The 14,711-nt window shown below is 41.4% G+C and overlaps 1 protein-coding gene across 2 annotated transcripts in view; it reads left to right on the top strand.

Moving 5' to 3' along the window:
• The window catches only part of LOC102274735 (solute carrier family 22 member 15), a 183,745-nt gene that overhangs the window by 65,753 nt on the left and 103,281 nt on the right, over nucleotides 1–14,711 (top strand). For both annotated transcript variants that reach the window (XM_070367436.1, XM_070367437.1), the window contains exons 6-7: nucleotides 3,380–3,595; nucleotides 8,952–9,092. In XM_070367436.1, the coding sequence (XP_070223537.1) occupies nucleotides 3,380–3,595; nucleotides 8,952–9,092 (357 nt within the window). The remainder of the gene's footprint in view (nucleotides 1–3,379; nucleotides 3,596–8,951; nucleotides 9,093–14,711) is intronic.

Genomic DNA, 14,711 nt, shown 5'->3' with positions numbered 1-14,711 from the left:
GGGGTCGCAAAGAGTCAAGCACGACTGAGTGATTGAGCACACAGGCATACTTTTTAATCCAGGCTGGTTCTCATCCCTCCTTCAATAGTAGAGTGACTTCACTGGTTGATCCGAGGCATTCTTTGAGTTTTCAGAATGTATATTCTGTTTGTTACTGCTTAGTAGTCGGTGGGGACTTTGACTTGATGAGAGATTAATTCTGGTCGTGAAAAATGGGAAACGGAAGAAAGGACGTAAAATCACTCTATACCATCAAGCCTGGAAAGTAAGGCTCGCTGCAGTCAGCCTCCAGTTTATCCCCTACCCCATCTTGTGTTCCCATCAGCATACTAGGCTGCTCACTGTTCCGGTTTACCCCTTAGGCTGGTCTGCCCTGGTGCCTCCTACTCAGTGCTATGGCCAGCTCCTTCAGTGCCCTTCTCGCTATTTCTCTTATTTATTAGTAGCCTTCCCAGTTTGCTTAAAAGCCACCCGCTCCAAGCTTTTCCTGGTCAGATACCAATCATTCACTTTCTTGTCTGAATTCTGCAGTACTTACTTGGCGCCCTTCCAGTGGTCCCTTATTTCTGCCTCACACGGAGCCTAACCTCTATAAAACGAGCTCTGAACAGCCCCAGCTCTTTGCTCAGCTGCATTTCCCAGCACCAAAGCCCGGGGCCCTTCCATAGACCAGATGCCTCCTGTCCATTGGACAGATGTTGGCACAAAAACCTTTAGAATTAGCCTTCATTAACCGTCAGCAACATCAGAAACAGTCATGTCATTTTAGAGACATACCTTTTTTGTTTTACTAGAGACCTTGTTACTTAGCTCGAAAATTCCTCGTTTTTACAATACTTGAATTAGAACAGTTTTATTTTAGAAATCAGTGCCCCCTTAATTTAAAAAGGGCACCTTGAAAGAAATTGACAGGACATTTTCAAGCAGAGGCCTCAGTGTTAAATTAGCAATATAGCTTCTAAAAGTGATCAGGACACTGTGTAGAGGGCAGCATATTCAAGGGCCTCCTTTTCCTTTTAGAAACATGCCCTGCTGTTTTGTGGAAATAATGAGCTCACATTAGAACTCATATTCCTAAAACTGTCCATTGGCAACTGGGTGGGGCTTTGTTATTGAGAAGCTTATCGGCTTCTCAAAATGTGGAGAAATATCAGGTCCTATGTTTAAATCATCCAGATAAATCCAAGTAGAAATAATTTTATTAACACAGAGTCAAATTTCTAAAACCTGAGTATCTCTCAAATACCATCTTTAAACATGATTTACAAAGTTTTAAAAGTGACTTTATTGCTTATAAACAATTCTGAAAACACAGAGAACCTTAATAGGAAGGGGGGAATAAATTAGTCAAAGATATAATAATAGTGACTGCTAATGTGTTACTATTTCCTTCTTGGTCCTTTTCCACTCCTCTAGTCCTCCTCAGTTTTAATTTTTACTATAATAGATTTTCTGTTATTTCAGTTATATTTCTATCCCACACGTATACTCTCCATATCACCCCACCAGTCTTATGTTCTTTTTATTTGTATTTAGGCTTGATCACCAGAAGGCAATGGCACCCCACTCCAGTACTCTTGCCTGGAAAATCCCATGGACAGAGGAGCCTGGTAGGCTGCCGTCCATGGGGTTGCGGAAGAGTCGGACACGACTGAGCGACTTCACTTTCACTTTTCACTTTCATGCATTGGAGAAGGAAATGGCAACCCACTCCAGTGTTCTTGCCTGGAGAATCCCAGGGACAGCGGAGCCTGGTGGCTGCTGTCTGTGGGGTCGCACAGAGTCGGACACGACTGAAGCGACTTAGTAGTAGTAGTAGTAGTAGTAGGCTTGATCAGATAGTTTTACATTGTACCTCATATATGGCCCTGTGGATAGGACCAGTTGATCAGATGATAATCATCGGCTGGCCTAACTTCCAATCAAATGGCATTTTACTTGATTATTTACTTGTGTATTAGTAACAATAATCAGATAGCAGTGAAAAGGTGAATAAAGGAATTTTTTCAGGAGGTTATAGAAGCCTTTGTTCCTGCTTTTGTTGATAACCAAATGTTGTGCCTCAATAGTCTCTCTCCCTAGCAGAACTCCTGGGAAAATGCCTGCCTTTTTTTGTTTCCATTGTCTCTCCTCTCAGCGCCTATTACATCGCTCATGCAAAATGAAAGCGCTCACATGGTTATTGAGGAACTGGCTCTCCATGAAGTCACAAACTGTGTGGTGTTTGCTGCCCTTCACTCTCCTTACTGAAAGGCAGGGAGAGTTCTAAAAGGCACTTTAAATATCCTTCAATTAAAAACAAGTACATCAAAGAAAAGTAAATGCATACAGGTTTCATTTTAGTCAAATAATATCAAACTAGATCAAAAGGTTTGATGCTGTGTTTTATAAACAAGGTGTCCATGTTCCTGCCACCAGTTGGTTTTGAAAGGTCCCCTAAAAATATGCAGAACTGTGAAGAGGAGAAAAGATGCATAATACCTGTCTTGAAACTGATGAAAGAGAGCTGTGGCAACAGAAATGTTCGATACTTTGTTGCTATAGTGAGAAACAACTGTTATTTTTTGGAAATGAAAGTTAACCAGAAAATAAGCTTTGTTTCTTGAAGGACTTGGGAGATCAGGAAATATCCTCAGGACATATTAAAGTGAGTGTGTCAGCTGACTGGAAAATATTAAAGCTTTAAAAGCTCTAAAGCTGCTAAAATGTGATCACTTCTTTTTCATTTTTATATGTAGTCTTCAAATAATCTCTACCTTTTAAATAGCATCACTATGTTAAAAACACTTTAAAAATTCTCTTCTGATGTATAATAGAGATTTTAATCTTTGTGAGGCTTTTTCAGAACTTTAAAAACTCTGTATTATGTTTATTAATATTATTCTAACAACACTTGACCATGATTTGGAGTCTCATCTCTGATGCATGTTTTTTGAAGAATTACTCAGTATTGTATTACTGTTTATATATTATTTATATGATTTATAAATTATAAATTGCTATTTATATATTAAAATTTGCTGAAAAGTAAATGCATCATGTTGATGCTTAGTAGAAACCAACACAATACTGTAAAGCAATTTTCCTTCAATTAAAAATAAGTAAAAAAAAGTAAACGCATAGTCTGCTTTTTTCACTGCAGCTTTGGAAGCATGTTTTTGGTTTCCAGTCATAAAAGAGGCCATTATTAATGTTGGCAGCTGTTGACAGCTGCCCTCTGTAGCCCTCTCCCTTCCACTTGTCATTGGGAGAGTCAAGCTTTAACCCTAATATGGAATCCACTTGTGGTCTGGGGACCATGTCCTGCGTGGGGGATCTGTCTCCTTCCGGTGCGTATGTACCTGTACGAATATACAGCCTCTGATGACGTCTCTTTCAGATCCATTCCTGAATCCCCTCGTTGGTTATACTCCCAGGGTCGGCTGCTTGAGGCTGAAGCCACTCTGCGCCTCATCGCCAAGAGGAACCGGCAGCTCAGGTGCAGCTTCTCGCTGGCGCGCCCAGCAGGCGGGAGCTGCGAGGAGGCCGGCAGCGTCCTGGACCTCTTCCGTCGCCGGGTGCTCCTGGGGCACACGCTGACCCTGATGTTCATCTGGTAATTCTCTCTAAGGGCTCTGCTGTGGTCCGCAACCCAGGTTACTGATAGTCTCTTCTTTCTTCAGGGTTACAGAAAATTTCACTCTTGCGTTCAGCATGAGATTGTTTTCAGAAAAAACAACCCTCCCTGCCTCCCTTAGGCATTGTACTCACCTGAGCTTTCTCAGCATCCTCCCTTTCAAGGAGGAAATAATGGTGTCTGCCAGGAGGTTTAAAGAACTTACAGATGTCAGAAACACATCTTTGCTTATGAAGTATCTAATGTAAATTTTAAATCCCCCAGTTCAGTTCAGTTCAGTCGCTCAGTCGTGTCTGACTCTTTGCGACAGCACACCAGGCTTCCCTGTCCATCACCAACTCCCGGAGTTCACCCAAACTCATGTCCATCGAGTCGGTGATGCCATCCAACCATCTCATCCTCTGTCATCCCCTTCTCCTCCTGCCCTCAATCTTTCCCAGCATCAGGGTCTTTTCAAATGAGTCAGCTCTTTGCATCAGGTGGCCAAAGTATTGGAGTTTCAGCTTCAACATCAATCCTTCCAATGAACACCCAGGACTGATCTCCTTTAGGATGGACTGGTTGGATCTCCTTGCAGTCCAAGGGACTCTCAAGAGTCTTCTCCAACACCACAGTTCAAAAGGATCAATTCTCAGTCCTCAGCTTTCTTCACAGTCCAACTCTCACATCTATACATGACTACTGGAAAAACCATAGCCTTGACTAGCTGGATCTAAATCCCCCAACCCTCCTCCTTAAAAAAAAGGAAAGCAGCAGACAGACCAGGGACAGAAGAGTTTCTAAGGAGAACTTTGAAGTACCTCCCCTTGGTTTTGGCCTCAGGCAGGTAGCACATTCTAATTGAACATTCCCACTCACTGACTCAACAAGTGAGCTGTTATCCCTCCTATCAATGAGATCCTAGGAGTGTCCTAGGAGTGCCACATGACAGCCTCAAAAAAGCCTCAAAGCCCCGGTGCCAGTCAGTGAATGAATGGGTTAGCACTCTCCAAACCTGATTTTCTAGTTTGGCTAATTCTGACCTGCCGTCAGAATGTTCTTAGCATTAATGTAGATTGCACTGAATGGTTCAAATGGTTCCATTGAAAGAATAAAATTGTGGAAAAGGGAAAAATGGATAATCCATATGTAGAATTTGTAGAGTACCCATGTGTTTTAATATTATCCATTCCATTAAAGTGCCATAAGTGTAATTTGGTCCAGGATTGGACACGAACATCATATTTACTGGCCTAAAGGATGGATGTGCTGTGGTTTGCATGTATTTGGCAAGAAGGCTACATAGAAACTTGTATTTTTCACATGGGAAGTCATTTTATATGAAGTTAATCATACATATATAAAGCTAAAAAGAACAGTAGATTGAGAAGAAGAAGCTGCAAAGATAGTTTTCTATAGCATGATTCTCTTTTCCCACCCAATCAAACCCTGGCTACCACCTATATGGTTAGGGGTCAGGTCACACCAGCTCTCTGAGCCAGCTTGCTGCTGGAATATCATGGAAACATAAGAAATGTTGAATGAAGGACACAAGCTTGGAGGCATGGGGATTCAGGGAGTAAGGGAACCTGTTTTTAAAATAATCAATTGATTAATTAATTTAAAATATTTATTGGCATACAGTTGATCTACACTGTTGTGTTAGCCTCAGGTGTGCAGCAAAGTGAATCAGTTGTGCATATACGTATATCCATTTTTTTAAGATTCTTTTCCCATATAGGCCATTGTAGGGTTTTGAGCAGAGTTCCCTGTGCTATACAGTAGCACAGGGCAGGACTGTTAGTTATCTATTTTCTATGTAGTAGGGTATGTATGGGGGCTTCCAGGTGGTGGTAGTGGTATAGAACCTGCCTGCCAATGCAGGAGACGTAAGTTCGATCCCTGGGTTGGGAAGATCCCCTGAAGGAGGGCATGGCAACCCACTCCAGTGTTCTTGCCTGGAAAATCCTGTGGACAGAGGAGCCTGGAGGGCTGCAGTACACAGGGTCACAAAGAGTCAGACATGCCTTAGCAAATGAGTTCAAGCACACACAGCAGCCCCCCACCTACACACACACACTGTGTATCTGCCAATCCCAGTCTCTCAGTTTGTCTCTCCCCCTTACCCCTGATAACCATAAGTTTGTTTTCTACATCTGTAACTCTCTGTTCTGTAGATAAGTTTATTTGTACCCTTTTTTTTTTTGATTCCACATATAAGCAACATCACATGATATTTATCTTTCTCTGTCTGACTCACTTCACTCAGTATGCCGATTTCTGTGTCCTTGCATGGGAGCTACTAATTTGAGGTTCTATCAATTGTAAAGGAAATACTTACAAAGTATGTTCAGGTACTTTAAGGCTCCATAAAACTGCATTTGCATGTCATGTAGACAGTCAATCAAACCCTCTGCCTTGAAGGAAGCATCTGCTTTCTTAGGGGTTACTTACTTACAGTTTTTAAGGTTTTTTCCCAGGAATATTAACTTTTGGGTTCTAGACTTCAGGGGATAAAAAAAAAAATAGACAAACTAGACCCAGAGTCAGGGAGAATATTCCTGTTTATTTTGTGTCTTACACAGCCAAATGAGCTCTTCTCAAATAAACTTCTGCCCCCAGGGCTCACAATGTTAAAACACACGATAACAGAGACAGTGTCATTCCACATAGAGCCGTTCTTTTTGAAGATGCTATAAAATTCTAAAATCTTTTCTGTGGATCTGTCACTGAAGAAAGCCTTAACTGGGGAGTGAAATTATACCTCTGTGTTTAACATCTGTTCCTTTGCTGTTTCCCACAGTAGTGTGGGATAATAATTCCATGATGCCCTAAGTATACTGTTAAATATTATGCAAGCATTTAAAATTTTTGTTTGGGTCCCATAAACAGGGTTGAAATGATTTTAATAGCTGTAATTATGCATCCAAATGACCAAATCTGCCATCAAGGAAATTTGTAGGCAGGGTCCCCATCTCGGGACCAGAGGCCTTCCTTGCATGTTCTCCCTATTTTCTCTTACCACCAGCTAAGCTCCTCTAGTGTCTTGAACTGGCTTTGTTTGTTTGTGCCCTTCTTACTACCTTTACAGCCTGAATTAAATATGTATGTGTATTTCTATGTCTGGAATTCTTCACTAGGACTTCTGTTTTAAATGCAGAATAAATACATACCAACACATACAATACATTAGGAATAGCACTAAGTAAGAGGAGGGTCTCGTCTCTACTGCAGATGGGAAGGATTTAAAAAATACTTTAGGAAGGGGATTCCCCTGGCAGTCCAGTGGTTAAAACCCTGTGCTTCCGATGCAGGGGACACAGGTTCAATCCCTGGTTGGGGAACTGAGATCCCACAGGCTGTATGGAGTGAAGGAAAAAAAATTAGGAAAATATTTCAGTTTGCTCAGCTTGCTGCTCACAGCAAAGTACTAGCAGGCAGGGAAACCAGACAATTCCCTGTTGCCTTGCATCCTTACCCGTGATGCCCCAGCTGTGACTCTGCTCGTCATCCATAGTTTATGAATGACAGCTCTACCTAGGATGAAGTAATGGGAAGTAGCTGCTGCCGGAGCTCATTTGCCAGAGAGGGATGAGTCACTAAGCAGGCCGTCTCCAGGGACCGCTCTCCCTGCCTTCCCTCTCCCTGGTTCCTGTGGCCCATTCCAGGGACCGCTCTTCCTGCCTTCCCTCTCCCTGGTTCCTGTGGCCCATTCGTAACCTTCCCTCTCCCTGGTTCCTGTGGCCCATTCGTAATAATAACCTGGGGCGCTTGGCCCACTCTGCTTTTTTGGCAGAGATGGAAAGAACGCTTTCCCTTTCCTGTTGATCTCTTCATAGTTGTAGCTTATTGGACTTTTTCTAAGGAAAAGAGATGCAACTGGGAGTTTCCTCGTAATTAACACTTGTCAAAATGAACTGTATAAACATAAAAACTAATGAATTTCCAAAACCCAAGTGTTTTACTGTTGTATAGAAATTTTTGGTTTACAAAATGCATTCATGTTTAACAAAGCCTAGTTTCAGGGTTTATTTATGTTCTGTTCTAGTTCGTTTTATTTTTAATAATGCAGTTTCCTAGGCACAAAAGGTTTTGCTCTCTGTGGTTTTCAATTACCTGAGGTCAGCTGCAGTCTGAAAATATTAAATGAAAAATTCCAGAAAGTAACAACTCATAAGTTTTTAAATTGCATGACATTCTAAGTGTATGATGAAATCTCGTTCCCTCCCACTCCATCCCACCTAAGACATGAATCATCTCCTTGTCCAGCATATCCTGCTTGTTAGTCACTTACATTGTCTTACTTATCAGATCGACTATCCGTATCCCAGGGCTTGTGTTCACATCACCCTTATTTTACTTAGTAATGACCCCAAAGCATAAGAGTAGTGATGCCAGCAATTCATATGTTCTATTACGAGGCCTAATATAGAAGTTAAACCTTATTATAGGGATGGCTGTCTAGGGCAAAAAATAGTACATAAAGGATTTGATCCTATCGATGGTTTCAGGCATCCACCAGGAGTCTTAGAACGTATCCCCTGTGGATAAGCAGAGAGTGCTGTATTCCCTTCACTCTGGAAGAAGTTCCTGTTACTCCCCAGTTTGGAGTTTCAGGATGGCCTTTTCTCCAGCGTAGCTTCTGGGCTGTAAGACATAGGCTCCATGCCTGGCACAATATCTGCCACGCAAGGGGTGCTGCCTCGATGTTTCGGCAAAGCTGCGCAGAAATCAGTGCCGGGCTTTGATAGTCCTAGAGGAGCCTGCCTCTGCCATGGCCTCGTCTTCTCTTACCTGTTGTGGCTGTCTGCAGCATATGCACCTGCTGAATGCCAGGAGGGGTTGAGACTATGGCCAGGTGTTAGAGTCCCTGTCACTCTGGCCAGCAGGCCACCCACTGGTGACTCAGGCACTTATTAGCATGTGTTCTCAACACCATCCCCTGTTGGCCTGTCCCTAGGAGTTCTTTTGTAGAATCATTTTCATAATATCACAGTGACTGCTTAGGGCAAGTGTTTATAAATAGTTGAATTAAATAAATTTAAAATAGAGTCATTGTCTCCTAATAAATGCAGAAGTGTGTGATGAGGGCACTAATGACATCTTCTCTGTCAGGGCCTGGCCACTCGTTTGCTTTATAGAGCATCTAGACGTAGCTCACAACATTTCCAAGGCCTCTTTATTTTATTTTTATTTTGTCCTAGTATAGAAATTATATTAGGATAGAAAGCCTAATGAGGGAGTCAAACTTACTCTTTGAGACAGAGGGCATTATTTGAACCAGTGTTTTAATCTTTTCTGACAAATGCTTATGGACTTTCCCATTGTCTTTCTTGTCTTTCACCCCCAATTGCAGGTTCGTGTGCAGCTTGGTGTATTATGGCCTCACTCTGAGTGCAGGTGATCTAGGTGGAAACATTTATGCCAACTTAGCCCTGTCCGGCCTCATAGAGATTCCATCTTACCCTGTCTGCATCTACTTGATTAACCAAAGATGGTGAGTATGGGTGGATATGAAATGTACTGTGTAGAGGACACATACACTAACATGCATAAACACCCAAATGTTCCTGTCGTTGTCCATATGCAGTATCTGCTAAGTATTCCGTGATGATCAGAATTCTTTTCAGACCAGACACATTGAGAATTCATTATTTAGTGCGTTATTCCTTGGGTTTCAAGTTTATGAGTTATTGTGTAGATTTTTTTTTCAATTGAAGTATAGTTGATTTACAGTGTTGTGTTAGTTTTTGGTGTATAGCAAAGCAGCTCAGTTATACATATATATATATATTCTTTTTCATAACTTTTTCCGTTATAGTTTATTACAAGATATTGAATATAGTTCCATGTGCCATACAATAGTGAAAAGTTGTTGCTGAGCCATGAAAGACACCAGGATTCTTGGCCTCTGGAGGAGAGGAATTCAGTCTGGGGCAAGTGACGAGGCTTGATCGCTCAGAACTTTTGTGTGATAAAGTTTTATTAAAGTATAAAAGAGATAAGACAAAGCTTCTGACATAGACATCAGAAGAGGGCAGAAAGAGTTCCCCACCTGCTAGCCTTTAGCAGTATGTTATATCAGCAGGCTGCTAATTAGAGAAAGGAAATGTCTCAAAACTCAGAGTGGCACCAGGCCCCTCACCCACAACATGCATTTTGAGATAACATTGGCACAAGGTGAGGCAGTTCACTTCAGTCCCTCAGTCGTGTCCAACTCTTTGTGACCCCATGGACTGCAGCACGCCAGGCTTCCCTGTCCATCACCAATGTCCAAAGCTTACTCACACTCATGTCCATCGAGTCGGTGATGCCATCCAACCATCTCTTCCTCTGTTGTCCCCTTCTCCTGCCTTCAATCTTGCCCAGCGTCAGGGTCTTTTCCAGTGAGTCAGTTCTTCACATCAGGTGATCAAAGTATTGGAGTTTCAGCTTCAGCATCAGTCCTTCCAGTGAATATTCAGGACTGATTTCCTTTGGGATTGATTGGTTTGATCTCCTTGTAGTCCAAGGAACTATCAAGAGTTTTCTCCAACACCACAGTTCAAAAGCATCAATTCTTTTGATGCTTACTCAGCTTACTTTATACTCCAACTTTCACATCCATACATGACTATTGAAAAACCATATCTTTGACTAGATGGACCTTTGTTGGCAAAGTAATGTCTCTGCTTTTTAATATGCTGCCTAGGTTGGTCATAACTTTTCTTCCAAGGAGCAAGTGTCTTTTAATTTCATGGCTGCAGTCACCATCTGCAGTGATTTTGGAGCCTAGAAAAATAAAGTCTGTCACTGTTTCCATTGTTTCCCCATCTATCTGCCATGAAGTGATGAGACCAGATGCCATGCTCTTAGTTTTCTGAATGTTGAGTTTTAAGCCAGCATTTTCACTCTCCTCTTTAACTTTCATCAAGAGGCTCTTTAGTTCTTCTTCACTTTCTGCCATAAGGGTGGGGCCATCTGCATATCTGAGAAATCTTGATCCCAGCTTGTGCTTCATCTAGCCCGGCATTTTACATGATGTATTCTGCATATAAGTTAAATAAGTAGGGTGACAATATACAGCCTTGATGTACTCCTTTCCTAGTTTGGAATCAGTCTGTTCCATGTCCAGTTCTAACTGTTGCTTCTTGACCTGCATACAGATTTCTCAGGAGGCAGGTCAGGTGGTCTGGTGTTCCCATATCTTCAAGAATTTTCCACAGTTTGTTGTGATTGTAGTAGTCAATAAAGTATAGCTCAGTTGGTAAAGAATCTGCCTTCAGTGCAGGAGACCCCATGGTTCGATCCCTGGGTTGAGAAGATCCCCTGGAGAAGGAAATGGCAACACACTTCAGTATCCTTGCCTGGAAAATCTCATGTACAGAGGAGCCTGGTGGGCTGCAGTCCATGGGGTCGCAAAGAGTCGGGCACGACTGAGCGACTAACACTTACTTACTTGCACTTAGATGTTTTTCTGATACACTGAAAGATGAACTCCTCAGGTCGGTACATGCCCAGTATGCTACTGGAGATCAGTGGGGAAATAACTCCAGAAAGAATGAAGAGACAGAGCCAAAGCAAAAACAATACCTAGTTATGGATGTGACTGGTGATGGAAGTAAAGTCTGATGCTATAAACAGCAATATTGCATAGGAACCTGGAATCTTAGGTCCATGAATCAAGGCAAATTGAAGTGATCAAACAGGAGATGGCAGAGTGGACATCGACATTTTAGGAATTGGTGAACTAAAATGGACTGGAATGGGAGAATTTAACTCAGATGACCGTTATATCTACTACTGTGAGCAAGAATCCCTTGGAAGAAATGAAGTAGCCATCATAGTCAACAAAAGAGTCCAAAATGCAGTACTTGGATGCAGTCTCAAAAATGACAGAATGATCTCTGTTCGTTTCCAAGGCAAACCATTCAATATCACAGTAATCCAAGTCTATGCCCCAACCAGTAACGCTGAAGAAGCTGAAGTTGAACAGTTCTATGAAGACCTACAAGACCTTTTAGAACTAACACCCGAAAAAGATGTCCTTTTCATTATAGGGGACTGGAATGCAAAGATAGGAAGTCAAGAAACACCTGGAGTAACAGGCAAATTTGGCCTTGGAGTACAAAACAAAGCAGGTCAAAGGTAACAGTTTTGCCAAGAGAACACACTGGTCATAGCAAACACCTTCTTCCAACAACACAAGAGAAGACTTTACACATGGACATCACCAGATGATCGACACTGAAATCAGATTGAGTATATTCTTTGCAGCCAAAGATGGAGAAGCTCTATACAGTCAGCAAAAACAGTACTGGGAGCTGACTGTGGCTGAGATCATGAACTCCTTATTGCCAAATTCAGATTTAAATTGAAGAGAGTAGGGAAAACCACTAGACCATTCAGGTATGACCTAAATCAAATCCCTTACAATTATACAGTGAAAGTGACAAATAGATTCAAGGGATTAGATCTGATAGAGTGCCTGAAGAACTATGGATGGAGGTTCATGACATTGTAGAGGAGGCAGTGATCAAGACCATCCCCAAGAAAAAGAAACGCAAAAGGCAACATGGTTGTCTGAGGAGGCCTTACAAATAGCTGAGAGAAGAAGAGAAGCGAAAGGCAAAAGAGAAAAGGAAAGATATACCCATTTGAACACAGAATTCCAAAGAATATCAAGGAAAGATAAGAAAGCTTTCCTCAGTGATCAGTACAAAGAAATAGAGGAAAACAATAGAATGGGAAAGACTAGAGATCTCTTCAAGAAAATTAGAGATACCAAGGGAACATTTCATGCAAAGATGGGCACAATAAAGGACAGAAATGGTATGGACCTAACAGAAGCAGAAGATATTAAGAAGAGGTGGCAACAATACACAGAAGAACTATCCAAAAACATCTTCATGACTCAGATAACCACGATGGTGTGATCACTCACCTAGAGCCAGACATCCTGGAATGCGAAGTCAAGTGGGCCTTAGGAAGCATCACTATGAACAAAGCTAGTGGAGGTGATGAAATTCCAGTTAAACTATTTCAAATCCTAAAACATGATGCTGTGAAAGTGCTGTACTCAATATGCCAGGAAATTTGGAAAACTCAGCAGTGGTCACAGAACTGGAAAAGGTCAGTTTCATCCCAATTCCAAAGAAGGGCAATGCCAAAGAATGTTTAAGCTACCGCACAGTTGCACTCATCTCACATGCTAGCAAAGTAATGTTTAAAATTCTCCAAGCCAGGCTTCAACAGTATGTGAACCATGAACTTCAAGCTGGATTTAGAAAAGGGAGAGGAACCAGAGATCCAATTGCCAACATCCGTTGGATCATCGAAAAAGCAAGAGAGTTCCAGAAAAACATCTACTTCTGCTTTATTGACTACGCCAAGGTGAATCATCCCGTGCCAGAAAATGATTGATATGAATCTTGAAGAAAGGCAGGTTTCCAAGCAAATATATAGTGTCATTAACATAGATTAGGAGAATAATTGTATGAGTAAAACATACTGGTTTGTTGAGCCCTTATTGGTTCTGAGTCTTATGCAGGACTTGAAGAAAGACAGACTCTAGGGTAAATTCATAGTTCATTAACATAGCTTAAGAAAAACATTTACATAAGAAAAACGCACAGGTTAGCTCAAGGTTTGAGAAAAGTTAAGTTCAGGTGGAACCAGGTGTCATCATGGCAACACAGAATTTTAAGAGAAACCTCCTTTTAATTTTGTATAGAGAAGGGAAAAATCTGAGACTTGCAGTTTATTTCCTCCTGCCGCTTAAGAGAGCGATAAAACACGTCTGACACTTGCAGCCTATTTCCTCCAATTGGAGACCCCTAGCTTTCGTGCCTGTTACCCTCTCAGTAGGACCTTGTTGTTGATCTATTTTATATACAGTAGTTTGTGTCTGGCAATCTCAAACTCCTCTAATGTCTCTCTCCCCGCCCTTCCCCTCTGGTAACCGTAAGTTTGTTCTCTATGTCTGTGTTTTGTGGATAAGTTCATTTGTGTCACCTTTTGAATTCCACATGTAAGTAGTATCATATTTGTCTTTCTCGAAGTAACTGGCTTCCCTTAGTATGATAATATCTAGGTTCACGTTTTATAAATAAGTTCATTTGTATCATATTTTGGATTGCACATATAAGTGATATCATGCTATTTGTCTTTCTCTAAGCGACTTTACTTCACTTAGTATGATAATCTCTAGGCTCATCCATGTTGCTGCAAATGGCATTGTTGCACTCCTTTTTATGCCTGAGTAGCATTCCATTTTATTTATGTCCCACATCTTTATCCATTCATCTGTTGGTGGACATTTAGGTTCCTTCCATGTCTTACCTACTGTAAATGGTGCTTCTGTGAACATTGGAGTGCAGGGTATCTTCTGTTTTTCTCCGGATTTATTCCCAGGAATGGGATTGCTGGATCATATGGTATCTCTATTTTTACCTTTTTAAGGAACCTCTATATTGTTCTCCATAGAGGCTATACCAATTTACATTCCCTCCACACTACTGGTGGGAATGTAAATTGGTATAGCCGCTATGGAGAAAAAGTTTCCCTTTTTTCCACATCCTCTTCAGCATTTATTATCTGTTGAATTTAAATGATGAACATTCTGGCTGGTGGGAGGTGACATCTGGTAGTTTTTATTTGCATTTCTCTAATAATTAGCAATGTTGAGCATCTTTTCCTATGCTGATTGGCCATCCGCACGTCTTCTTTGGAGAAATATCTATTTAGGTCTTCATAGATTTTTAACCCAATATTAAAAGACGTTACCACCTGACTGTTTTTGAGCAGGCTGTGTGTAATTCGTTCATCCCAAATGGGAATATCAGCTCGACATACATAGAACTCCATGACCCAATTAGAATTTCATGACCCACTCATGGTCATTTAGAAGCTTTCACATAAGACAAAGAACTGGAGGAATGAGAAAGACTTTTCTTTCCTTTTAAGTCCCACCGGACTTTGTTGATGGGAAGAGTAGATCCTGCTTTTGCCAATCATAATCAGTGAGCACAGTTTTGAAATATTTTTTAAAAGTTCTTTTATAGAGCACTCATTCCTTGGCTTTCTCAGATTCCTTCTATTACTGAACCGCTGACCAGGGCAGTTGGAAATTGTGAGC

This window comes from Bos mutus, chromosome 3 (genome assembly GCF_027580195.1).
Source record: "Bos mutus isolate GX-2022 chromosome 3, NWIPB_WYAK_1.1, whole genome shotgun sequence".
Classification (NCBI taxonomy): domain Eukaryota; kingdom Metazoa; phylum Chordata; class Mammalia; order Artiodactyla; family Bovidae; genus Bos; species Bos mutus.
This window is presented reverse-complemented; position numbering and strand designations above follow the sequence as displayed.